Source organism: Podarcis vaucheri (genome assembly GCF_965113315.1).
Source record: "Podarcis vaucheri genome assembly, chromosome: 18".
In the NCBI taxonomy this organism is placed as follows: domain Eukaryota; kingdom Metazoa; phylum Chordata; class Lepidosauria; order Squamata; family Lacertidae; genus Podarcis; species Podarcis vaucheri.
Genome location: NC_138756.1, coordinates 5,162,491 through 5,189,913, shown reverse-complemented (window position 1 = coordinate 5,189,913; position 27,423 = coordinate 5,162,491). Strand labels below are relative to the sequence as shown.

At 49.5% G+C, this 27,423-nt stretch overlaps 1 protein-coding gene and 1 long non-coding RNA gene across 21 annotated transcripts in view; one reads left to right on the top strand and one right to left on the bottom strand.

Annotated features, from left to right (window-relative positions):
* LOC309523075 overlaps positions 1-27,423 on the bottom strand; it is a 219,728-nt gene that overhangs the window by 17,563 nt on the left and 174,742 nt on the right. The window lies entirely within an intron of this gene.
* The window catches only part of PTPRS (protein tyrosine phosphatase receptor type S), a 305,222-nt gene that overhangs the window by 106,115 nt on the left and 171,684 nt on the right, over positions 1-27,423 (top strand). For all 20 annotated transcript variants that reach the window (XM_082206217.1, XM_082206214.1, XM_082206218.1 and 17 more), the window contains one exon: positions 24,228-24,397. In XM_082206217.1, the coding sequence (XP_082062343.1) occupies positions 24,316-24,397 (82 nt within the window). In that variant the 5' untranslated portion in view covers positions 24,228-24,315. The remainder of the gene's footprint in view (positions 1-24,227; positions 24,398-27,423) is intronic.

Sequence of the window (27,423 nt, the reverse complement as noted above, 5' to 3'; positions counted from 1 at the left end):
AGTCCTATTCCCACCCACCCACCCACAAAGCTACAGTTCCCAGAGTAGTTTAACAATCAGCCCCTCTTACCAGGGAACTCTGGGAATTATAGTTCCGTGGCGCTGTGGGTTAAACCACAGAGCTTAGGACTTGCCAATCAGAAGGTTGCGGGTTCGAATCCCCGTGATGGGGGGAAGCTGTACGCCGGCTCCCTCGGCCAATAAAGTGAGATGAGCGCTGCAACCCCAGAGTGGGCCATGTGTGGACCTAACAGTCAGGGGTCCCTTTAGCTTTAAGGAGAATAGAGGTGTCCCAATAACTCTCTGTACCTTTACTCTGAATGTGAGTAGAAATGCATATATGAGTGGAAAACAACGTACAATAATGCATTTCCCTGGGGAAAATAATGTTGCAAAAATGTCTGTTTTGGAGTAGTGGTTAGAGTGTCAAGAGTCGGATCTGGAACACACCAGGGTTCAAATCCCCATTTGGCCACCTTGAGAAAAAGGTGGGATATGAACGAAGTAAATAAATAAATTTATTTATCCCTGGGATAGTTCGGTTGGTAGAGCGTGAGACTCTTAATCTCAGGGTTGTGGGTTCACGCCCCACAATGGGCAAAAGTATCCTGTGTTTGCAGACTGGGTGACCCTCTGACGCCTAGGATTCTACGAAATTCAAAAACGTGTCTCTTAGGAGAAAGTCACTCTACTAAGCTTTTAAAAAATTGCAAACCAGTGTGGAGAACAGAATGTGAGACTGGGGGGGAAAGGGAGCCAGGAGAAACCAAAATTGAGTTTCTTTTTTTAAAAAAGTTTTTTATTAAATTTTAACAATACAAAGTATAAAAGAAAAATACAAAGACAAAAAGAATATAAAGACACAAAATACATACTACAAAATACAACAATACAAACATTAAGCACAAAAATACAAAATATAAAAATACATACATTAAAAACTAATAATAAAAAGAAAAAGCACATATAGGAAAAACACAAAAATTCCCTCTTTCTTAATTTTACATCTTAAATTCACATATTTTCCTGACTTCCTTCCGTTCTTGTATCCCTTTTAAAAGTTGGTTCAGCAAATTCATAGCCCATTAATTTATCTGTTGTTGGTTTGATCTTAGATTTTACCTTGTTGCTAGAACCCCAGCATTTCATTTCAATGTCATCAACATTCAGAAATTTTACAATATCTCTGCAAATAGGTTTTAAATTTCCCCCAATCTTCTTCCACTGAGTCTTCTATCTGGTCTCGGATTCTGCCAGTCATTTCCGCCACAAAATTGAACAGTTTCACCTGCCCCTGTTCACAGCCGTCAACAAGGGGCAGCGTAAAAGCTCCAAAAGCCGTTTCCCCAAAAAGAGACACATCCTTCGTAAAACACGGACAGTTGGGGAGAGTTTATGAGCATCTGCCTACGAAGGAGTGGGGGGAGGACAGCTTTGTTCCCTGTGCCCCATTTTATTCCGCACAATCTCTCTCTCTCTCTCTTGTACACACACACACACAAACACATGCGCAAAGTCTCCAGATGGGAGCAGTCAGGGGTTTTAATTTGTCGAATCAGCCTGCAGGCTGCACGGAAAAGCTTTTGGGGAACAGCTTGGGTCTCTCTCTCTCTCTCTATCCTGGAAAGGAGCAACAGCACCAAGGGAAGCAAGCAGGGCCTTGCGCCAAGCAGCGCCAGCTTAGAGGATTGCCTGGAAAGAGCCCAGCACAGCTGCTGGATCCGGAGGAGAATCACGCGTCTGCAGATAGAGCAGTGTGGCAACAGAGGACCGGGGGAAGCGGGAGGGCGACGGACGGCAATAAACAGCCTCAGCAGAGAAGCGGACTGGGAGTCAGGCATCGTAATGTGCTTGCATGTGCACAACTGTGGCACACAGCACAACCGTCCCTGTGTACATGCTGCCCACACCCCGAAGCTCAGCTGCCGCGCTTTATGTTCTTCCTCCGCACTGATTGCTCTGTTGCTTTTAATTGCACGGTCACACGTCCAGTTGAGAAAACACCCCCCTCCTTTTTTAATATACAGTGGTACCTCGTAAGACGAATGCCTCTCAAGACGAAAAACTCACACGACGAAAGAGTTTTTGGTTTTTTTGAGTTGCTTCGCGAGACGAATTTCCCTATGGGCTTGCTTCGCAAGACGGAAACGTCTTGCAAGTTTGTTTCCTTTTTCGTAAAACCGTTAATACCCAGGGTGCATTGCTTGAAGAGGTGCAGTTGCCACTTGACTTTGGGGAGCAACTAATTGCACGCGGTGTGGTAGCCTTTTTTGAGGTTTTTGAAGTTTTTTCTGAAAAAATTGAAACCGTGCTTCGCAAGACGAAAAAACTCGCAGAACGAATTAATTTCGTCTTGCGAGGCACCACTGTATATGTATATACCACACAGGGACATGGGTGGCATTGTGGGATAAACCACAGAGCCTGGGGGTTGCCGATCGGAAGGTTGGTGGTTCGAATCCCCGCGACGGGGTGAGCTCCCGTTGCTCGGTCCCTGCTCCTGCCAACCTAGCAGTTCGAAAGCACCTCAAAGTGCAAGTAGATAAATAGATACCGCTCTGGCGGGAAGGTAAATGGCGTTTCCGTGCACTGCTCTGGTTCGCCAGAAGCGGCTTAGTCCTGCCGGCCACATGACCCGGAAGCTGTACACTGGCTCCCTCGGCCAGTAAAGCGAGATGAGCGCCGCAACCCCAGAGTCAGCCACAACTGGACCTAATGGCCAGGGGTCCCTTTACCTTTACCTTACTCTTTGTGGAATGTCAACAAAGTTTAGGCAACACGATGACCATATACATACGCAATAGACAATCTTTATAGAATTCCTTCAAACAATAAGAAGTACAAGATGAAAACGTAGTCTCAAAGTCTCTGAAAATCTTCAAATGATGAAGCGAGGTACCAAACTTTGTACGATGAACGATAAGCTGCGAAGCTTCTTGTGTTCAGCAAATATAATGTCCAACACTGAACAGAGATTCCGGATATTGACTGCTGCTTCGTAGATCTTCGTCAGCGTGGTGGGAAAATATAGAATTGCTTCATAAACCCATCTTACTTCGAATGAATATATGTGAATGAAAATATCAAATGCTGTGGAGCAGGGCTCATGTAATAATGTAGTCACTGTTTGGATACTCTTTGTGGAACCCCGGGTCCCACGCCCTTCAGAGATTGCCCTGTACGCTCCCCGTAAGGGGACCCTTTTTCGGAGCCGTTTTCTGGGGGCTGGCACCCTCAGAGGGTGCCCCCTGCCTTCCCTGCTCTCTTGTCTCCCTGTCTTGGCAGGAGGGTGCAGAGCCCCGTCTGTTCTGCCAGCCGAGGGTGTATTTTTAGCCAAGATGGAGAAGGAGATTGCAAGGCCGAGGCGGTTTTTGTGGAGTGGGGAAAGAAGAAGAGGAGAGCGCAAGAGAATGGCAGGCTTTCTGTTCCAGGAAGCACAGACTCTCTTCTCTTTTTAATTAAGTTTCTGGGCTAGGAAAATTATATGGTTTCTGGAGCGTAAATAGGGAACGTATGGGAAGGTAATTGTACCTCGGGGTGTAGATTAGCCGGTAATGGGGGCAGGGAGTGGAGGGAGGCTGGTTTGCACAGCCTGCGAGGAATCTGGGAAGGGCTGGAGGGGAGAGATCGGGAGCAAGGCAAGCTCAAAATAAGCACCACTCTTGTTTGGCAGTTTTCCTTGCCCTTCCGGAATGCGCCTCCCGCCATTGCCAGATTCCTCATCTCCGGACCATCCCTGGTCTGCCCCTTGCTGACACTGTGTGAGCTCCGGGGGCGAAGTTCGGGCTCGAAAGGGTGTCAGCCCCTTGTTCTAATAGAGAAGGAGAAAGAAAAAGAAACACCGTCTGCTGGCATTAGCAATAAAACTATCCCATTGATCCTGACTTCAGCGCATAAATTCATCCAGGTGGACCATGTGGCACACAAATGAGATTCGATGCAATTGCAGCCTCGAATCCGCTCGTGAGGTCTGAGAACGCCAAATGGCGTTATAGTTTTCCAATCGTTCCATAAAATCTGTAGAGTTCTGGAATGTTCGTTACGCCATCTTGGTTCAGAGCGATGTCTGGTTGCATCCAAACATAGAGGGAAACCTGCCCCTCGATCTCATGCAAAATGGGGATAAAAATCAGTGCGGTTTTGAAAGGTTTGGCCCGCCATCTTGGTTCAAAATGGCCCCTGATTGTGTCCGAACAAACGAAAAGCCTGCTCCTCGATCTTGCGGGCCATGGTGCAAAACTTGTTTATGATCTCCTAAGAGGTGTGCGTGTTTCTTGAGCTCCATGATCACTGCAGATGGTGACAGCAGTCACGAAATTAAAGGACGCCTGCTCCTTGGGAGAAACTGCGGGAGGCAGTGGAAGACAGGAGTGCCGGGCGCGCTCTGGTCCAGGGGGTCACGAAGAGGCGGACACGACCAAATGACTAAACAACAACAATCTCCAAAGGGGTTTCAGACAGACGTGGAGAGCTGTGGGCCCTGGAAACACTCCTGTACTACAACTCCCAGGACCCCTGGCCATTGCAGGGGGTTGGACTAGATTCCTCCTGAGGGTCCCTTCCAACACTACGCTTCTATGATTTCACCACCGCAATCATCAAGGGAAGCTGACGTCTCGGATCGCAGTGTTCCCACGCAGCCCCATCTCTCCCCTCCTCCTCAAAAAAAAATCCCTCTCACCTTTTTTTTATTATTATTTTCCGTGAGTGAATTAGCAGGTGAGCACCCAAGCTGAACATCCCCTTATCTGGGCACAGGACTCGCTGCTGAGGATTTGCATAATTTTAATCTTTCCCACCAATGAGCGTGGAAAAAGGGGAAAAAAGGAAAACTTTCCCCCCTTTTAAATCTTCTGTTTGTGCTCAACAAAACAGGCCTAGAGGCTTTCACACCTTGTATTTATGCAGTGTGGGGAAAGGAGGGGCAAAGAGAATGGGGGGGGGGAGTAACTGAGACGTTACCCTCTCAAGCTCACTACTTCTGCATGCATCGCAGGTGTCCGACCACTGACCTATGGGTTCGATCTGTGATGTGGGGTTTTCCGGAGAGAAAAAATTGAATAAGTGATTTTCAATGGGAAACCATGATTATTTTTTTTTGAATTTTCCTTTGGAAATTAGGGTGATTTTGCAATTTTCCTGCACAGATTAGCGTACTCCGTGAGGGCAATATGCACAGAGTAATTTTCTGATGCTCCAGAGAGTGATCTAATTCAGAATGTTCGCTTCGCTCGTATTTAATGAACAAAGCCAGAAAGTTTGAAACTGTCAAGCCTTGCCTAATACGGTTTCCTTTTATTGCTATGAATGAAATTGCTATTATTTTTAATTATTTTATTTCAACGGATTGGATACTGCTTAATCACAGTCACCTCTTAAGGAGTTTAAGGCCCAGAACAATAAAACAAAAATGAGTTAACCTATAAGATCAGAACTCAATTTAAAAAGTCTTCTGGTTTTTTTAGAAGTCTTCTGTAGGGGATGCTAATGTTGTCGGCTATGTGGCTACTTTTGAAGGTGAAGTTACTGAATTATTACTATTGTTATTTACTTAACCCTGCCTCCCGCAGTTTGGTCAAACTCATGCTAGTAGCTTTGAGAACACTGTCCCACCATCTCGTCCTCTGTCGTCCCCTTCTCCTTGTGCCCTCCATCTTTCCCCACATCAGGGTCTTTTCCAGGGAGTCTTCTCTTCTCATGAGGTGGCCAAAGTCTTGGAGCCTCAGCTTCAGGATCTGTCCTTCCAGTGACCACTCAGGGCTGATTTCCTTCAGAATGGAGAGGTTTGATCTTCTTGCAGTCCATGGGACTCTCAAGAGTCTCCTCCAGCACCAGAATTCAAAAGCATCCATTCTTCGGCGATCAGCCTTCTTGATGGTCCAGCTCTCACTTCCATACATCACTAGTGGGGAAACCATAGCTTTTACTATACGGACCTTTGTCAGCAAGGTGATGTCTCTGCTTTTTAAGCTGCTGTCTAGGTTTGTTATTGCTTTTCTCCCAAGGAGCAGGCATCTTTTAATTTCGTGACTGCTGTCACCATCTGCAGTGATCATGGAGCCCAAGAAAGTAAAATCTCTCACTGCCTCCATTTCTTCCCCTTCTATTTGCTTATTTGCTATTTGCTTTGGAGATATACCCTTGTATTTTCCAATTGTGGGGTCTGGCACAGGAGGTAGGAGTCGCTGTTACTCCTCCAGTCCGGGGGACGACGACGGATCTTCCATCTGTGTCTTGTTCAGACCCCCGCAGGTTCTCTCCATCCCTCACCCTTTATTTGCAGTGATGAATTCATCCCCAAATTCTACCCCCCCACCCCCTCCAGCCTTCGCATTGTTCAGCTCAGCCACTGCAAACTCTACCCTGCCGTCTCGTTCCAGCCATTTCGCCGCCTTCGGCAAGAGATTATTTCTTTATGGGCTAGCGAGTAAAAGAAATATTTGCCGCTTGAGGTGCTCTGTTGGTTCTTGCTTGTGTGCGTACACACACACACACACACTCTCACACACACTCACACACAGTGGCTTCCCCCGGTCCTTGCAAAAACGACAAGGCTTCCTTACTCGCTTAGCTTTGAATTACTTCATTCTGTTATCGTGCATTGCGTCTTTCGGTGTTCTGTGTAACAAACGACCCTCCGGACTTATTTGCCTTCACTCTCTATGGCTTTCTCCTCCACGGTGGGCTTTGGGTGGCATCTGAGAGCCGTCCACGCGCCATCAGGAAGAACTTTCCGACAGGAAGAGCTGATTGACAGTGGAACGGGCTCCCTTGGGAGCTTGTGGGCCTTGGAGGTTTTTAATCAGAGGTTGGATCAATCTTGGATGCTTTTGTTGAGGTTCCCTCATTGCAGAAGGTCAGACTATAGAAGTCTAAGATTCCCTTCCAGCTCTGAAATTCTGTGATGCTATAGGGGGACGCAGGTGGCGCTGTGGTCTAAACCACTGAGACTAGGGCTTGCTGATCAGAAGGTCGGCAGTTCGATTCCTCACCACAGGGTGAGCTCCTGTTGTTCGGTCCCAGCCATAGCTGTCAACTTTCAGATTTGCAAATAAGGGATCAGCAGCCTCACCTGTCCTGGGGACAGTCTATGGAATATCTAACCATCCGGGAAAGCAGCGGGAAACAGCGCTGGAATAAGGGAATTTCCCTCAAAAAAAGGGAAGGTTGACAGCTCTTGCCCACCTAGCAGTTCGAAAGCACGTCAAAGTGCAAGTAGATAAATAGGTACCGCTCTGGCGGGAAGGTAAACGGCATTTCCGTGTGCTGCTCTGGTTCGCCAGAAGCGGCTTAGTCCTGCTGGCCACATGACCCGGAAGCTGTATGCCGGCTCCCTTGGCCAATACAGTGAGATGAGTGCCGCAACCCCAGAGTCGGCCATGACTGGACCTAATGGTCAGGGGTCCCTTTACCTTTACTTAAATGCAGTAAACAACCTCTTCTGCTTCCCTGCTTAAGAAAGCTGGAGGGGCCAGCCAGGTGGAGATGTCTGTGCCAGCCTGGGCATCCAGAGATCTCCACGGGGTTGCAAGCGGACCCTAGCCTGTCGCAAAACGAGCCTGGCCCCTGGGGAACTTCAAAAACTCTTTTAAATCTATTGGTGTGGTCTTAGTTGGATGCAAGGATCTTGGGGGAGGAAGTGAGGTGTCCATTTTTTTGTTGCGTCAGTGATTTTGTGCTTGTGGGGTTGGGTGTTTGCGTCTGTTCACGAGTACCATGATCCGGTCTTCTCCGCACGTAAAGCATGCAAGATGCTGTCGTCATAGCAATTTGGCGATGCTAAACTTGGAATGCGAACTTTTCCCCGTGCTGCTGTTCGGTTCTTGCTAACTGTTCCCAGGTAGGCAGTGAGGTGCTAAACTTGTCAAAAATAGCGGCGCTCGCGAAATCCCGGAGACAGGGCTCCCACTCACAGTCTGCCGGAGATCATGGCAAGATGTTGGGATGTTCTTGCCTCTTGGAAATGTGGGTGTAACCCCCCCCCCAATAACTTCTGCCCCCGTTAGCCCTCCTCTAAAGCAGGGGTCTGCAAACTTTTCCCGCAGGGGGCCAGTCCACTGTCCCTCAGACCTTGGGCGGCGGACTATATTTTGAAGAAACCCCCCCACCAACTCTCCTCTCCCTTCTCCACAACACCGGATGAGCCCCAGTGGCTGCTTACCTGTGCCTTGCGAGCGGCAGGGGCTGGTGGTGGCAGCGGGACGATGAGCAGCACAAAAGGCCTGGCTCCGGAGAGGGGCTGCTTAAAATGTCACTCAGCCAACCGCGGCTCAACAAAGCCCAGCTCTCTTCCTCCTCTAGGCAGGGCGGGAAGAATCTAGGAGGAGGGAGGGAGGAGGCGCTGGCGTGGTGTGTGGCGTGTGTGTGTGTGTGTGCAAATGGCGCAGCTCAAACTATCAGAATCCCCCTGGCGATCCACGTGGCGATTCCCAGACCGTCCGTGGGCTGGATCCAGAAGCCAATTGGGCCAGATTCAGCTTCCGGGCCTTAGTTTGCCCACCCATGCTCTAAAGCGCCGGATGGCAAGGTTTACCTCGCCTGGGCTGGTTCACTCCAGCGGAGAACCCTCTGTGGGCTGGATCGTGTGTGTGTGTGTGTGAGCACGCGCACCTGCGATTTCTGGCGTCTGCGCAGATGCAATTTCCGGCACTGCAGAAGTGAGTCCCCGTGCCATGCTGCGCCGGTTTAGCGCAGTGCGTGAGGACTCGCTGAGTGGGCGGCTCGGTTCGGGGGCCGGTTAAACGACCCACAAGCGGCCCCTGGGCCTTAGGTTGCCGACCCCTGCTCTAAAGCATCACCTCTCCTTTGTCCTAGCTGCTGATGAAGCGGTGTCTTTAATCCCGGGAAACTCTTCAGACTCCAAGATAATATGTCAGGTAAAGGTAAAGGGACCCCTGACCATTAGGTCCAGTTGTCACCGACACTGGGGTTGCGGCGCTCATTTCTCTTTATTGGCTGAGGGAACCGCCGTACAACTTCCGTGTCATGTGGCCAGCATGACTAAGCCGCTTCTGGCGAACCAGCGCAGCACACTGAAATGCCGTTTACATTCCCGCCAGAGCGGTACCTATTTATCTACTTGCACTTTGACGTGCTTTCGAACTGCTAGGTTGGCAGGAGCAGGGACCGAGCAACAGGAGCTCACCCCATCGCGGGGATTCGCACCGCCGACCTTCTGATTGGCAAGTCCTAGGCTCTGTGGTTTAACCCACAGCGACACCTAACATGTCAGGTAGAATTCTATTATTATTATTATTATTATTATTATTATTATTATTATTATTATTCCTGCTCCTGCCATTGTGTCTTCCTGCTTTTCCTTCCAGCGGGAACAGAGGGCTGCAGACGATCAGAGCTCCTTTCCCCGTATTATCTCTTTGAAAAGACCCAAGGGTTGCTCTTCCAACTCTGGAGGCGTATTATAAACACACATTTTTAAGTAACAACCATGGCTGTCCCCATTTGCCAACACCTCCCATCCCCTCAAAGCTCCTCCAGCCTCTAGCACGGTGACATTTTCTCCCCTTGGAAAGATATCGAGAGAGATAGAATCACAAACCAGACCTTCAAACCAGGGATGCCGTTCAACCAAAAAAAACCACGATCAAAGGGTTGGAGCTGCGTAGACCCTTTGAGGAAGGATCGCAGCAATTTGGGGGCTCAACTGCTGTGCGAACAGGGTCCCTTTTACGGCAGGGACATAGCTGTCAGCCGTCCCTTATTTGGCGGGAAAGTCCCTTATCCCAGCGACGTTTCTCGCTGCTGTCCCTTATTGATGATGTCCCTTAAATTTCCCAGGTTTCAAAGGAAGCAGCTCCTCTCCCTCCCTCCCTGCCGGCCAGGGAGGAGGGAGGCTCCAACTGTGTTCCTTGGCTGCGTTGCTCACCCAATAAGGAGTCTAAGAACGACCGGGAGATGGAGCTTGAATGCCTTGTGCCGATCAAATCGGCCGCGTTGCCTGGGGACTCGCCTTTGCTCAGCGCTTCCCAGCACAGAGGTGACGGTGGTTTTCCTTGCTGCATCCCCTTTGCCGGGTTGCTGCGCTGTGGGAACCACCGCTTGAGGCTTCGTTTGGCTGCTGGCTGGGCTTTCTGCCTTTGGCTTGGAGGGGCTCAGAAGTTGAACATACCTGTGTCTGGAAAATCCCATATTTTGGCTGCTGATCCCTCATTTTCGAGGCTGCTGGTCCCTTATTTTCAAATCTGTAAGTTGACAGCTATGGGCAGGGAGTTTAGCAATCCAGGTCGGTTTTCTGCATTGCTGCTGCCTCTGCTTGGCACGAGGCCGGGGGCTTGTTTTCCTGCCTCCGCCATATGCTTTGCGTGGCACTGAAGCAGTGTGGCGTCTGTGTCAGGACACTCGCGTTGCGTTGCTAAGAAGGACCGGGCGAAACCTAAATGGGCGTGGCCTGGAGGTGGGTGTGGCTTAGGGAGATTTCGGCGGGCCAGATAGAGAAGCTCTGGAGGGTCACACTTGGGCCCTAATTCTGAGGTTCTCCATGTTTATACTATACCTAAAACGAGGGAAGCGGGTGGCGCTGTGGGTTAAAACACAGAGCCTAGAACTTGCCGATCAGAAGGTTGGCGGTTCGAATCCCCGCGACGGGGTGACCTCCCGTTGCTCAGTCCCTGCTCCTGCCAACCTAGCAGTTTGTTTGTTTGTTTTATAAAATTTTTTTATTGGTTTTACAGAGTTTTTTAAGACAAACAAACATATAAAAAGACATACAAACACGTATAGTTTCATAACATTTTTTCCATAAACCTCTTTTCTCAGACTCCCCCATACCTCCCCTTTCTGCATCCCAATGTCCGGAATTTTTTAGCAACTTCTAAATATTTCTGTCCAACCTCTGTCCTCTTAGTCTTTTCTTTAATCTAATCTTATATCACTGTAACCCTTTCTTTCTCAAAACCTCGACATTCGCCAACCTAGCAGTTTGAAAGCACATCAAAGTAGATAAATAGGTATCACTCCAGCGGGAAGGTAAACGCGTTTCCGTGCGCTGCTCTGGTTCGCCAGAAGCGGCTTAGTCATGCTGGCCACATGACCCAGAAGTCAGGAGTCCCTTTACCTTTACCTAAAAGGATGCGTTTGTGGGCTCCAAAGACCTCAATCAGATTCTTGCATTCGGCTTTACGCAGGTAGAGTTGAGGCAGAGCCTCCTGTCTTGTGCTGCTAATGATGAGAAATGGGCCTTTCAGTGATCTCCTCCTCTCCACACACACACAAACACCGGCTAAATTAAGTCTCCGAGATCAACAAAGCGTGCTGGGAACAGGTTGCATCTCGCCTTCTGCTGCCATCACTGGTAATTAACATTTTAAAGGAATTGGAGGTCTTCATTAGGAGAACAACAGGTATAACACGAAGAGACCAGGCTTGTGGGGAGAGCAGTTCAGGGTTCTCCCCCTGTGGTTCCCACCTTGCAATGAATGACCATTTCTTACATGTCATATAAAGGTAAAGCGACCCCTAACCATTAGGTCCAGTCGTGACCGACTCTGGGGTTGAGGCGCTCATCTCGCTTTATAGGCTGAGGGAGCCGGCGTACAGCTTCTGGGTCATGTGGCCAGCATGACTAACCCGCTTCTGGCGAACCAGAGCAGCGCACGGAAACGCCATTTACCTTCCCACCAGAGTGGTACCTATTTATCTACTTGCACTTTGACGTGCTTTCAAACTGCTAGGTTGGCAGGAGCAGGGACCGAGCGATGGGAGCTCACTCCGTCGCAGGGATTCAAACCACCAACCTTCTGATCGGCAAGCCCTAGGCTCTGTGGTTTAACCCACAGCGCCACCCGCGTCCCTTACATGTCATATTAAAAAGGTGGAAAAGGTAAAGGACCCCTGGACGGTTAAGTCCAGTCAAAGGCGACTGTGGGGTTGTGGCACTCATCTCGCTTTCAGGCCGAGGGAGCCGGCGTTTGTCCACAGACAGCTTTCTGGGTCATGTGGCCAGCAGGAGTAAACTGCTTCTGGCGCAACGGGACACCGTGACAGAAACCAGAGGCATGGAAATGTCATTTACCTTCCTGCCGCAGTGGTACCTATTTATCTACTTGCGCTGGCGTGCTTCAAACTGCTAGGTTGGCAGGAGCTGGGATCAAACAACGGGAGCTCACCCCGTCGTGGGGATTGGAACCGCCAACCTTCTGATCGCCAAGTCCTAGGCTCTGTGGTTTAACCCCCAGCACCACCCATGTTCCGTCCCCTGCCCTAAGGCCTTGCAAGTTGTGTGAGCTGGCAGTGCAGTTCAGTTGCTCCTTCACTGAAATGCAAGGCATCGCCGCCCTTCACATTGTGTTCTGATGTTGTGAGAGAAACACAACGGGCAAAGGGAAGGAACAGCAGCTTCTGTTGACAAGATGGCGGCTTGCGTGCGAGACCCGGGGAGAGACCTTGCCGGCTTGGCCTCCTTCCCAGCTGGCTTGTTGCCACCTTGGAAGGACGGCAGGCTGTTAAACCGAGAGTCCCATTCCCCGGGCGAGAGACGGGCTGCTGAGAGGTCATCTGTGTCCTTTTGGGGGATGAAGTGTTCCCCGTAATGAAGTCTGATGAGCAACCATTTCCTACCCCCATTGGGCAGTCGCCGCTGGATCTGGTTCTGCTGAAATGTGAAGGAGAGAGAGAGAAGTAGACGGATCTTAATTGTTTCTTGGTAATGTCATCATACATTTAAGCATTAAAGTACTCTTAATTCAGTGCGTATTAAAGACTTTGTCTGGGTCACCTGCTTACAGCTGGCATCTTCGCACGAATGCGTCAAGAGTCATTATTATTATTATTATTATTATTATTATTATTATTATTATTTATTAATTAAATAAATTTGTATACCACCCTTATACCCATAGATCTCAGGGCAGCTCACCACAACATTTCAATATAAAAACACACAATACAGTGGTACCTCAGGATAAGTACTTAATTCGTTCCGCAGGTCCGTTCTTAACCTGAAACTGTTCTTAACCTGAAGCACCACTTTAGCTAAGGGGGCCTCCTGCTGGAGCACGATTTCTGTTCTCATCCTGAAGCAAAGTTCTTAACCTGAAGCACTATTTCTGGGTTAGCGGAGTCTGTAACCTGAAGCGTATGTAACCTGAGGTACCACTGTACATAATAAAAATAAGAACTGAAACAAAGTAATAACCCCACCCCACCCCACTTCCACTTTTTAATCGTTTTTATTGATTTTCCAATAAAAAACATCCAATTAAATATCCAATCGTAATACTTCAATTAAAATATAAAACTAATTTTAAACACATTTCAAAAGGGCATCGGATGTCAATCAGCCCAATGCCTGGTTGAAAAGGACTGTTTTCACTTGGCGCTTCAAGAAGTTTAATGAAGGTGCCAGGCGAACTTCCCTGGGGAGAGCACCTCACAGATGGGGAGCCACTGCAGAAAAGGCCCTGTTCTCGTGTTGCCACCCTCCAGACCTCTCATGGAGGAGGCATACAAAAAAGAGCCTCAGAGGATGATCTCAGGGTCCGGGCAGGTTCATACGGATAGAGGCAGTCAGTGTGGATGCTGAAATGTTTCTTCACGCAGCACATTTTTAAACTGCGGAACTCACTGCCACAGGAGGCCGGCCCCTGCCGGAAACTTGAATGGCTTTAAAGGTAAAGGTAAAGGTACCCCTGCCCGTACTGGCCAGTCTTGGGTTGTGCGCTCATCTCACTTAAGAGGCCAGGAGCCAGCGCTGTCCGCAGACACTTCCGGGTCACGTGGCCAGCGTGACGAAGCTGCTCCGGCGAACCGGCACCAGAGCAGCACACGGAAACGCCGTTTACCTTCCCGCTAGAAAGCGGTCCCTATTTATCTACTTGCACTTAGGGGTGCTTTCGAACTGCTAGGTGGGCAGGAGCTGGGACCGAACGATGGGAGCTCACCCCACCGTGGGGATTCGAACCGCCGACCATGCGATCGGCAAATCCTAGGTGCTGAGGTTTTACCCACAGCGCCACCCGCGTCCCGGCTTCAAAGGAGGATTCGACAAATGGATGGTTCAGCAGCTAATAGCCATGTTGGCTGTGCACTCTGAAGGCCTCTGAATACCAGTTGCTGGGAACATCAGGAGAGGAGTGGACTCCGGTGCTCGGATCCTGCTCGCCATTTTCCCACAGTTGTTTGGTTGGCCACTGTGAGAACAGGATGCTGGATTAAATGGGTCACCCGCCTGACCCAGGAGCCAGGCTCTTTTTTGTCTTCTTATGGAACCTCCCCATCCAGGGACAGTCTACCTGGATCCCTAGATTCTTATGTGTATTTGGCCATTGTTTGTCCTACAAGTCGCGCAGAGACACTCCATGTCATTTTCTTTTTGGGAGAACGCAGAGGGAAGGTTGGCAAGCAAGAGTCCCCGCCTGCCGGATTATCCCGCCCGCGAAACCCTTAATGAAATCATAAGATACCATATCAGACGAGGGGCTTCTGTCGAAGGAGCGCTGGACACACGTCGCAAGGCATTAATCCTCCACGACTCAGCTGTCCCTCAGAAACATAATATTGTCCGGATACATCAAAATGATGCCCCTGGGAAAACACTGGGCATATGTCCGTAGATCCGCAGAGAGCTAAGAGGCATGATTTAGAGAGACGGAATTGGGCGGGGGGGGAGGAGATTCCCCCTTCCCTCTTCGCTTCCAAACAGGGGTTGTTGCTTTCCAGATTATTGCAAGAACAGAAGATGCTCACAATCAGAATCTGAGCGCAAGAGCACATCTCTGCCTCCTGTGGCGTGAGTCCCATAGTTTATTTCAAATCAGAACCTGTGAAGGCGGTGAAGGTCCTTTGAGTGGCTGGAGGCAGTTGGAGGATGAATGGTGGATAAGAGATTGAGGTCGAATCCTGACAAGACAGAAGTACTGTTCTTGGGGGACAGGAGGCGGGCAGGTGTGGAGGATTCCCTGATCCTGAATGGGGTAACTGTGCCCCTGAAGGACCAGGTGTGCAGCCTGGGAGTCATTCTGGACTCACAGCTGTCCATGGAGGCGCAGGTTAATTCTGTGTCCAGGGCAGCTGTTTACCAGCTCCATCTGGTACGCAGGCTGAGACCCTCCCTGCCTGCGGACTCTCTTGCCAGAGTGGTGCGTGCTCTAGTTATCTCCCGCTTGGACTACTGCAATGCGCAATATGTGGGGCTACCATTGAAGGTGACCCAGAAACTACAACTAATCCAGAATGCGGCAGCCAGACTGGTGACTGGGAGCGGCTGCCGAGACCACATAACACCGGTCTTGAAAGACCTACACTGGCTCCCAGGACGTTTCCGAGCACAATTCAAAGTGTTGGTGTTGACCTTTAGAGCCCTAAACGTCCTCGGTCCAGAATCGGTCACGACTGGACCTAACGGTCAGGGGTCCCTTTATTTACCTTTACCACTGGAAATGGACATGTTTTGGAAAGGGGCTCCCATGGCCCTTAATTCTGAATTCTCCTGGACCAAGAACTGTCCTGCCACTCCTTTTTCCCCTGCCAAGCCAGCTTCGTTGGCAAAATATTGCGAGGAGGGGAGAAGTCTTCGCACCCTGAATTCCTCCCCCCTCCTCGTTTCCCTTCTTCTGCATCCTCTTTCGACAGCTGCAAAGCAGAGGTGGGAACGGATAATCACTCTCCTTCTCCCAGGACTTTAAAATGGAAGCCTTTGTGTGAGTCCCCCCCCCCTTTAATATAAAACACCAAAAAATAATAAAACACACACACACTTTCGGATTCTGTTTCTGCTTGATTCTGCCTCTCTCAGCCATCGCACGTAGCTGGCTTTGATCACAATTGATCAAAAGGGTGCTTATAACTCTTTGCCCGCAGACACCCGTTTCCCAAACCAGGAGTGCATTTATCTTACACCTGAATTGTTTAAACGTGTTGCGCTGAACCGATACCCATTCTGTTTCCTCCTCCTTTTGAACCCGCTTCCCCAAACGCTTCCTGTGGCGTTTTTTTGTTTTAATCCAAGCCGTTTTCCCAGTGATGAGATCTAGACAGAGCCTTAGGTGATAAGCTTGTTCCCCTTAGCCGGATTCAGAATCGGCTCTCTCCCTCAGCAAATAATGATGGGGGGGGTGGCGTGTAGGAATGTATGTGCCTGTACGTAAGTACAAAATGTTTTGACCCCTGAGCAATTTTACTTTCCTCCGTCAAGCTCTAGTGAGAACAGTGTGGGGTCAATTCAGTTGTCATCAGTGGTAGAAACACACACACACACACATACATAAGCTAATTGCAGATATATATAAGCTAAATGGCAACTTCAACCTAGGTTATGGTTACCACACCGAAATGTCTTGGCACTTTTTTTTAATTTTTGAAGTGGAATTTATTCTTATCGTTTTTATTATTCATCTCATTTCGCTTCTGTACCGCTTTATATTTTAAAGAGAAAAAAAATCTCAAAGTGGATTAAAGCATCAAGTCAAATAATCTGGAAAAAAACAAAATTCAAGCTTCAAGGAGAATATTCCAGATCCTTCTCTAAGGGACATTTGGCTTTCCCCCCTATTTATTTACCTACTTAGTTTATAGAGCTGCCCCGTAGCAGAAGGACTCTAGGAAGGCAGTGTGGTGTAATTGGTTAGAGCAGGGGTCAGCAAACTTTTTCAGCAGGGGGCCGGTCCGCTGTCCCTCAGACCTTGTGGGGGGCCGGACTATATTTTGGGGGGAAAAGAAAAAGAATGAATTCCTATGCCCCACAAATAACCCTGAGATGCATTTTAAATAAAAGGACACATTCTACTCATGTAAAAACACGCTGATTCCCGGACCGTCCGCGAGCCGGATTTAGAAGGCGATTGGGCCAGATCCGGCCTACTCATGGGTTAGAGTGTTGGACTAGGACCTTGAGAGATGAGGGTTCAAATCCCCACTCCGTCAGTGAAGGTCTCTGGGTGACCTTGGAGTCAGTCTCAGTCTCTTGGACCACCTCACAGGGGCGCTGTAGGGATTTAACTGAGGAGGGGGTGAACCATGGGAGAGAAAGGCAATGAATAAGCTCTTCTGCTTACTTGCTTAAGAAAGCTGGAGGGGCCGGCATCCAGAGATCTCCACGTGGTCGCAATTTGACCCTTACCAGTTGCAAAATGCTCCTGGCGCCTGGCTAATTTCTAACACTGATTTCTGCCGAGGGGGCGCGGGTGGCGCTGTGGGTTAAACCACAGAGCCTAGGACTTGCCGATCGGAAGGTGGGCGGTTCGAATCCCTGCGATGGGGTGAGCTCCCGTTGCTCGGTCCCTGTTCCTGCCTACCTAGCAGTTCGAAAGCACCTCAAACTGCAAGTAGATAAATAGGTACCACTTCGGCGGGAAGGGAAACGGTCTTTCCATGCATTGCTCTGGTTCGCCAGAAGTGGCTTAGTCATGCTGGCCACATGACCCGGAAACTGTACGCCGGCTCCCTCGGCCAGTGAAGCGAGATGAGCGCCGCAACCCCAGAGTCGGCCACGACTGGACCTAATGGTCAGGGGTCCTTTTACCTTTTTATGATTTGCCCAGACCTGAAGCAGCCTTTGGGGTGGGAACCATCAGCTATTTCCTGCTTCCTTCCTATACAGTTTGGACGCAGGTGGCGCTGCGGTCTAAACCACTGAGCCTCTTGGGCTTGCCGATCAGGAGTTCGGCGGTTTGAATCCTCACGATGGAGTGAGCTCCTGTTGCTTGGTTCCTTCTCCTGCCAACCTAGCAGTTCGAAAGCACATCAAAGTGCAAGTAGATGAGTAGGTTCCGCTCTGGCGGGAAGGTAAACGTGTGCTGCTCTGGTTCGTCAGAAGCGGCTTAGTCATGCTGGCCACATGATCCAGCTTGCTCGGCCAGTAAAGCGAGATGAGCGCCACAACCCCAGGGTTCTCAAAGCATTTCTGGTGTGAATGTAAGGCTTACCACTTGTAAGCCTTTTGCAAGGGGAAGTTGTCGGTTCATATACGGGAGGAGAAACCATCGCCAGCCAACTGGCTGCTTAGTCCACTTCATGGCAGTCAGATCAGTAAGAGCAGAGCCGCATTCGCTTCCGAGGGCCGCATGCCAGTGTTGGGCAGGGCCAGAGGCAAAAGAGGCGGAGCAACACATGCAAAAGTTGCCTGCCCACTCAAGAGTCATCTTCAGAATTCAAGGACGCATTCCCGGCCGGCGAAAATGTGTGGGGCAGGAAGCAGGGCCAGTGAGGGGGTTGGCATTCAGGGGTGGTTGTGCATGTCTTGCGGGAGGATTTTGAGGGCCAGGTAGCGAGGCCTGAAGGGCCACACCTGCTCCTTCCACCCCTGGCTTAGGTTAACATTTGCCGGTGCATCTAGGTTCTGGTTTTGCTCTGTCTGCCGTTAAGAGGGATGATTGTGCCTCTGCGGATTTGACGGAGCAAATCTACAGCTTGGGGAAAGCAGGCTTGAGGTGATCTCTGCCCCATGTGTGTGAGAAAGAAGGGTAATTATTCTGTTTTTTTATTGTTTTTTTAAAGAATTTTTATTGCTTTTTCACAATTTATATAAACACAAAACAATACAAACAAACAAACACATAAACAAACATGTATAATTTCAGATCCTTTTTTCTTAAACCTTACTTCAGCGACTTCCCCGTACCTTCCCTTTCTGCATCCGAGTTTCCAAATTTGTTTCAGCAAATCCTCACCCTTAAATTTATCTAATTTTCACCTTATCTACAGCCGTAATCCCCATTTTTCTAAAACCTCAACATTTTAGCATTCATTAATTTTACAATGTTTCTTAAGATAAATTTTAAATTTCTTCCATTCTTCATCCGCCGTCTCTTTCCCCTGGTCACGGATTCTGCCAGTCATTTCAGCCAGTCCCATATAGTCTATCACCTTCATCTGCCATTCTTCCTGAGTGGGTAGATTCTGTGTCTTCCAATACTTTGCGATGAGAATTCTTGCTGCTGTAGTAGCATACATAAAAAAGAAGGGTAATTATTCTGAACCAAATTTCTGCATTCGTTAGGAACCTTGCTTGGTTGAGCTTATTCCTAAAGCTCTGCTCAAGGATGCCTTTAAATCAGTAGGATAGATTTGGATACAGCTTGAAATTTGGAAGGTGTTTCCTGACTCGCCTGTTCTTCAGTTTATGAGAGACAAATCCAGTACAGTTGTACCTTGGTACTCGTACGTTTTGGTTCCCGAACGCCGCAAACCCGGAAGTGAGTGTTCCGGTTTTCGAACGTTCTTTGGAACCTGAACATCCGACGCAGCTTCCGATTGGCTGCAGGAATTCAGAGGTGGGAATGCTAGAACCCTTCGAGATCTTTGCCACAAATTGTGCTGGTTATGGCAACAGGAAACAGCGCCCAAAGTGCCTTGTTGGGCGACACAGCTTGCCTGGCCTAAGTCCTGAGCTTGCGCGCTGCGCCTCCTCAAAGGGGTCCAAGTCTGCAAACGTAGATGGCTTTCGGCTGTGGCTTTGGCACTCACGCTGAGCCTCCCGCGATGGCTTGGTTGTCATTGATGCTGAGTTTATGCCTCCAACTTTTCGTTCCGGCTCAAGCAGCTGACTCGAAGGGGTCTGGGTTAGTGCACCCACCCAGACCAGCTCTGGGTTTAGGCAAGGTTCTCCAAAGCACCCTGAAGGTCGTCGGATCCAGAAAACGTGGTGGTGGTGACAGAAAACAAACCTTCTAAAAATTCCCGGAGATGTAGGAGACCTCGTTTTATATTTAGAAAACCAGCCGAGACATTTTGAGCTGCTTGTGCTTTTTCGGGAGCCGAGTGCCGGAGAAGCTCTTGCATAGAGATGAAGGGGTGGTAATTATGGGCGGCGATGCTTTTCAGCTAAGGAACAGAGCGCTTCTTAAAGGGCAAGACATTCTGGGGAGGGGAATGTGACGCTTTCTTTTCTCGCTGCGAATTGCGCTTGATGGTTCCCACCCCCAACCCCCCACCCTGCGAAGCAAGAGGGAGAAGCGAGAAGGGGGTGTAAGAATAACCTAAGTATGATGCTCAAAAATTTTAAAGGAAATGCGTTCTGAAGGCAGTAATCATTTTTTAATAAAGTATTTGCATGCTACAGATTCCTTGGCCTTGCATATTATTAAGCGCTCATGTATATAATGAGGGTGGGAGCAATTAATGCGTATGAATGCATTTTCGGCTTACCCTTGAAACAGAAGAGCTAGCTTGAAATGAAGCAGGGAAGCTTTTTAAATGGAGAAAGCAGAAATAAATTGTTCTTCTGCGTTCACCTTTTTTGCCTGCTCCGTCGTGTCAGGATCCCTTTGAGTCTCTCTCCCCCAACTCTTTTTTTTTTAAAACAGTCACATCTTGCCTTTCCTTCAAGGAAACACACGGGGTTTTCCTCTTTCTTCCTGCTTTTCCTCACGCCACCCCTGTGAGGTAGACCAGGCTAAGGGAGGCGGCTACTGGTCCAAGGTCGCCCACTGAGCACCACAGCTGAGTGGAGAGATTTGAACCCGGACCTCCAAGCCCCTAGTCCGACACTCTAACCCAGGGTTTCCCCAGACTTGGGTCTCCAGCTGTTTTTGGACTACAACTCCCATCATCCCTAGCTAGCAGTACCAGTGGTCAGGGGTGATGGGAACTGTAATAACAACAACAATAATAATAATTTATTATTTGTACCCCGCCCATATGGCTGGGCCTCCCCAGCCACTCTGGGCGGCTTCCACAGAGACCAAAAATACACTAAAATGTCACACATTTAAAACTGAACAGGGCTGCCTTAAGATGTCTTCAGAATGTCAGGTAGTTGTTTATTGGCTTGACATCTGCTGGGAGGGCGTTCCACAGGGCGGGCGCCACCACCGAGAAGGCCCTCTGCCTGGTTCCCTGTAGCTTTGATTCTCACAATGAGGGAACCGCCAGAAGGCCCTCGGCGCTGGACCTCAGCGTCCGGGCAGAACGATGGGGTGGAGACGCTCCTTCAGGGATACTGGACTGAGGCTGTTTAGGGCTTTCAAGGTCAGCACCAACACTTTGAATTGTGCTCGGAAACGTACTGGGAGCCAATCTAGGTCTTTCAAGACCGGTGTTATGTGGTCTCTGCGGCCACTCCCAGTCACCAGTCTAGCTGCCGCATTCTGGATTAGTTGCAGTTTCTGGGTCACCTTCAAAGGTAGCTCCACGTAGAGCGCATTGCAGTAGTCCAAGCAGGAGATAACCAGAGCATGCACCACTCTGGCAAGACAGTCCGCAGGCAGGGAGGGTTTCATCCTGCGTATCAGGTGGAGCTGGTAGACTGTAGTCCAAAAGCAGCTGAAGACCCAAGTTTGGGAAAACTCGCTCTGACCTTAGACCTGGGGGCCAAATGCAGCCCTTCAAGGCTCTGTGCCTAGCCATTGGGGCTTGCCCCAGGCCACACCCCTCTCCTCAGCCCCACATCATATCCTCTTTGAGTGTTTCTTTTCCTGACCGCAATGTGCCCTTGACCATTCGGCGCCCTGCCCACTTTTGCCTGCAAGCCCCACCCCACCACTGTCCTGGCCCTTGTCCCTTGGGAAGTTAGAGAGATCCCTTGAGCTGAAAAGGGCTTCCCCACACCTGCTGTAGCTGCTGGAAGCCGTGAAGAACCACCGACTGGGGTGTATTGGCCAGTGCCCGAGACGCAATTTTGCGCTGGGTCTCTTTCCCTTCGCCTGCAGGGTGTGAGTCGATCAGCTTGCCTGCAGCTGAGGAGGACAACTTTGTTAAATTGCTCCAAGGCAGGCATAGGGAAGCTCCCACCCTCCAGATGTTTGGGACTACGATTCCCATCACCCCTAGCTAACAGGACCAGTGGTCAGGGATGATGGGAATTGTAGTCCCCAACATCTGGAGGGCCAGAGTTTGCCTAGGCCTGCTCTAGGGGCTGCATTGAGGTAAGACCACAGAACCGAAACAATCTCTGCATGGCGGTTCTTAAAGAGAAATTAGAAGGCCATCGGCCGGCGGTTATTTGGCTGAGATTCCCGCACCACAGGGGTTGGACTAGATGCCCTTGGGCTTCCCTCCAAATCTGCTATTCCACGATTCTATTCTTCTCCTCTTTATTCCTGCCTTCCCTTCCTCCTCTGCCTCCCATATGATTTCAGATTGTAAGCTCCTCCAGGCAGAGACCTCCCCTCTTCATAAACTGAAGTATGCAGTGAGGATGCAATGTAAACAACAGTCCAGGCTTCCAGCGGTGGCTGCACATCTTTCACGCTTGGAAATTTAATTGTTTTTTGAATGCCTTCCAATCTTCCAAAGTGTGTGTGTGTGTGTGTGTGTGTGTGTGTGTGTGTGTGTGTGTATTTCCCATTCTGACCCAGTGCCCTATTAAAATCGCATGCTGAGCGACTTAGCGGCCTTCAAGCGACTTCTCCAGCTGCGCTGAAGGAAAGTGCCAAAATTGTGCCCAATAGGAACCCTGAAGGCTGTTTTCTCGCTCGCTCGCTGTCTCATTAGGTTGCTCCTAATGTGTTCTGAAAAGCCCAAAATTAGGTACGGAGGGTTTTTTTTATTATTTGCTTGGCACTGTGGGTTAAACCACAGAGCCTAGAACTTGCCGATCAGAAGGTCGGCGGTTCGAATCCCTGCCACGGGGTGAGCTCCCGTTGCTCGGTCCCTGCTCCTGCCTACCTAGTAGTTCGAAAGCATGCGAGCGCAAGTAGATAAATAGGTACCGCTCCAGCAGGAAGGTAAACGGCGTTTCCGTGCGCTGCTCTGGTTCGCCAGAAGCGGCTTAGTCCTGCTGGCCACATGACCCGGAAGCTGTACGCCGGCTCCCTCGGCCAGTAAAGCGAGATGAGCGCCGCAACCCCAGAGTCAGTCACGACTGGACCTAACGGTCAGGGGTCCCTTTACCTTAAGACAGGAAATGTAATCTGCCGTTTTGAGTGTCTCTGGAAGGGGCTTTGGGAAATGTGAATTTCCCAGGGTACCCGAGTCTTGATCTTTTAGGTCATCATGGGAAGCCACGTATCCCAGGGCTATCCTGGCTGCCCTAGAGGGGCAATTCTCTTGTGGGGAAAGGTTGCGGCGCTTGCGACTTTTGTTAGCAGCCTGGGTCCAAGGGCAGCCCTGTGCTCAGAGCATTGCAGTAGTCTAGCCTGGAAGTGACCGGTGGCTGCAGACTGTGTGCATTCTTGGCTGTAGATCATGGGGAAAGAGAAGAGAGAGGCTACCCTCTTTCTTTTTTTCCTTTTTTTCATATCATTTTTATTAGTTTTACAATAATACTTTCCGTTGCAATATCACATATTATGCATTTTGGCTTTTTAGGACCCTGACTTCCTTCAAACCTTCCTTAACGATTTTCTGTCTTTCATTTCAAATTTCTGCACTTTCACTATTTAACGATTGCTTTATAATCAAAAACGTTGAAACATCATGCGTTCTTATTCTTATCTGCAGTGGTTTTTGTACCTTTCCTTACAAAGCTTCTTGCAATCCTACCAACGTGTATTTGATTGAATACAATTGTCTTTCAAATAATTTACAAATTGTGGTCCAGTCCTTGATTAACTTTTGTCCTGCTGTTCTCAGATTCTTCCCGTCATTTTGGCCAGTTCCGCAGACCCCATTAGCTTCAATTGCCATTCTTCCTTTGTCGGTAATTCCTTTTGTTTCCACTTCTGAGGCTACCACCTTTCATTCCTTGTTTGTGAGATTATTTCGTGTGGCGGAGGGGATCTTTTGTTGCTCTTGGACATGCGTAGGCAACCTAAGGCCCGGGGGCCGGATGTGGCCCAATCGCCTTCTAAATCTGGCCCACGTACAGTCCGGGAATCAGTGTGTTTTTACATGAGTACAGTGATACCTCAGGTTAAGTACTTAATTCGTTCCAGAGGTCCGTTCTTAACCTGATACTGTTCTTAACCTGAAGCACCACTTTAGCTAATGGGGCCTCCTGCTGCTGACGCGCCGCCAGAGCCCGATTTCTGTTCTCATCCTGAAGCAAAGTTCTTAACCTGAAGCACTATTTCTGGGTAGGCGGGGTCTGTAACCTGAAGCGTATGTAACCTGAAACATATGTAACCTGAGGCACCACTGTAGAATGTGTGCTTTTATTTAAAATGCATCTCTGGGTTATTTGTGGGGCATAGGAATTCGTTCATTTATTTCTTTCCCCAAAATCTAGTCCGGCCCCCCACAAGGTCTGAGGGACAGTGGACCGGCCCCCTGCTGAAAAAGTTTGCTGACCCCTTCTCTTGGAGATCAGAGTGCTTGCCTGCATGCGCAGTTCTGCAGCGGCCACCTTGGAAAAACCCTTCGCAGTCTAAACTTGCGTCTCTTTCCCTCCGCAGGTCTTGACGCCGTTCCAGAGGCGCTGTGAGTTCTGCTAAACTGGGGGGGCCGCCAGGCCGGGGTCAGAGACCTCCACCCGCCACCAGCATGAATCCTGCCTCGGGATTAGCACTGCTGCTCCCCCTTGCCAACCTCGTCTATTTGCTGCTGGTGGGCTGCACCGCTGAAAGTAAGTGAAGCACACACACCCCACACCCCAAAACCCCACAATCTATTCTAGTATCATGTGCTCATTTTCTGACATTGCACATTCTTCGTTTAAACGTATCCTCAGTGCGAATGAGTAGGAAGCTCTCTGCATGTTCTCAAGGTCTCTTTGTTATTGCATTTTTTTAAAGGATTTGAAGAAGCCGGTCTCTGTTGGCGTATGGGAGTGGAGGAGAGGAGTCCCTAAAACCTAAGAGCTCCATATAGATGAGCTGATAGAGCAGTCCTTCTTTGGCGATCCCTCGTAGCCGAGTAAACACAGTCTTAACAATGAGTCCATAAGTGAGGGCAACCAAAATGGTCAAAGGCCTGGAAACGATGCCTTATGAGGAACGGCTAAGGGAGCTGGGCATGTTTAGCCTGGAGAAGAGGAGGTTAAGGGGTGATATGATAGCCATGTTCAAATATATAAAAGGATGTCATATAGAGGAGGTTGTTTTCTGCTGCTCCAGAGAAACGGACACGGAGCAATGGATCCAAACTACAAGAAAGAAGATTCCACCTAAACATTAGGAAGAACTTCCTGACAGTAAGAGCTGTTTGACAGTGGAATTTGCTGCCAAGGAGTGTGGTGGAGTCTCCTACTTTGGAGGTCTTTAAGCAGAGGCTTGACAACCATATGTCAGGAGTGCTCTGATGGTGTTTCCTGCTTGGCAGGGGGTTGGACTCGATGGCCCTTGTGGTCTCTTCCAACTCTATGATTCTATGATTCTATGACTGTGGAGGCCAATTCTGGATCCACACGTCCTTCCACAGTGGGGACATTGGTTTCCGGGCGGGAGTTGATCCCGGTGAGGGTTTGCCAAGCATGCCTTCCTCTTAGCACATTTCTCCCTTTCGTCCTGAGTTCAAGCGTCTTCAAAGCCCATGACACCTTTGGTCAAGGCTGTTCTCCAATTGCAGCGCTCGCAGGCCAGTGTTTCGCAGTTGTCGGTGTTTATACTACATTTTTAAAGATTTGCCTTGAGAGAGTCTTTACACCTCTTTTGTTGACCACCAGCATTACGCTTTCCATTTTGAAGTTCGGAATAGAGTAGTAGTTGCTTTGGAAGACGATAGTCTGGTATCCGAACAACATGGCCAGTCCAACATGACAGCCCTGAAAGATTGTGTCTCTCTCTACAAACGGGTGCTAAGATCTTCAGATGAGCACCATCTCTAGGTCCCATCTACTTCAGAGGCAATGGTTGGTGGTGACACAAGAGACAGAGCCTTTTCTGCAGCTGCTCCCAAGGTGAGAAAGACAAGACCCTTTTAGTGCTTGAGACCCTGGAGAGCTGCTGGTGGTGGGATGACAGTGAGTAGTCAGAGGGAGAAGACTGAGTGGAGGAGATGTCAGAAGCTGAAGAGGCAACAGGGCTTAGTGAGCGGGGAGAGTCTGTGGCAGAGAGCAGTCCAGACTCAGAGGCAGAAGCTGAAACAGGAGAGGAGGGATGCCAAGAGGCAGAGATGAGTCCGGCTGGTGAAGAGGCATGGGTGTCTCCCTGGCCTGCTGCAACAAGCTCCCCTTCCCTCTGGTCTCCCAGCACCAGGAGAGGCATGAAGAGGGCAATGGAGAAGTTAGTTCCATGCAGGCACAGTCTCAGATTGCATGAGGGTAACCCTGCAGAGGAGGGGACTTAGGCAGCGGTGGGGAGGTGGGGACTTCCAGTCTCAGCAACTGGGGGCAATATTTGCCAGAGATGGGTCGCTGTGCTCATTAGACCTGACACCCCTGTGCAGATCCTGTCTTTTTGCCAATAATACTTTAACTCCAACATGCACAGTGTGATTTACTGCTGGCTCAGTCATGGGACGCGGGTGGCGCTGTGGGTTAAACCACAGAGCCTAGGACTTGCTGATCAGAAGGTTGGCGGTTCAAATCCCTGCCACGGGGTGAGCTCTCGTTGCTCGGTCCCTACTCCTGCCAACCTAGCAGTTCAAAAGCACGTCAAAGTGCAAGTAGATAAATAGGTACCACTCCGGTGGGAAGGTAAACGGCGTTTCCGTGCGCTGCTCTGGTTCGCCAGAAGTGGCTTAGTCATGCTGGCCACGTGACCCGGAAGCTGTATGCTGGCTCCCTCGGCCAATAAAGCGAGATGAACGCCGCAACCCCAGAGTCGGCCACGACTGGACCTAATGGTCAGGGGTCCCTTTACCCTTTACCTTTTACAGTCTTGCCAGTGGGGGAACAGCCCCACCTGGAAGAAGGCTTGCTCAGTGTTAGGGTTCCTGCTTTGCTCCCAGAAGGGCCTAGATTCCATGCCAGGAACTCCAGATTTATTCATCATTTTTAACAGCACAGATCCTTTACAAGTGTGCTCAGAAGTAACTCCCTGTGAGCCGAGTAGGGCTTGTTCTTGGGTAAATAGATTGCAGCCAAAGTATTAACTGTCTGACCCTGGCATAAGGACATTTGCTGTGTTCCTTTGTTTGGGTTGACCCCTGACTGTTGTCTCCGTGGTGGGGACATCTCGACCTGAGTCCCGGAGGAATTCACGTATGTGACTCATCTGGAGTCATGAGATTTGCCAACCTGGGTGAGAGTTGTCCTTGGCGTATTTGCAGGGATGCCATATTTGAAAAAGCAAAACAGGGAGAACTCTGTCTCCATACTACCTTGGTTATATACACCTGACTTCTCTTTTAAGTATGTAGCTTGAATCGCTTGCTTGAGTCCTGGTTCTGCCCCAAAGTACCTTTCTGTGAACTTGTCCGGCTGCTGATGTTTGGTTCTACAGTGATACCTCAGGTTAAGAATTTAATTTGTTCCGGAGGTCCGTTCTTAACCTGAAACTGTTCTTAACCTGAGGTACCACTTTAGCTAATGAGGCCTCCTGCTGCGCCGCCGTTGCACGATTTCTGTTCTCATCCTGAAGCAAAGTTCTTAACCCAAGATAATATTTCTGGGTTAGCAGAGTCTGTAACCTGAAGTATCTGTAACCTGAAGCATCTTTAACCCGAGGTACCACTGTGGTTGGGACGCGGGTGGCGCTGTGGGTTAAACCA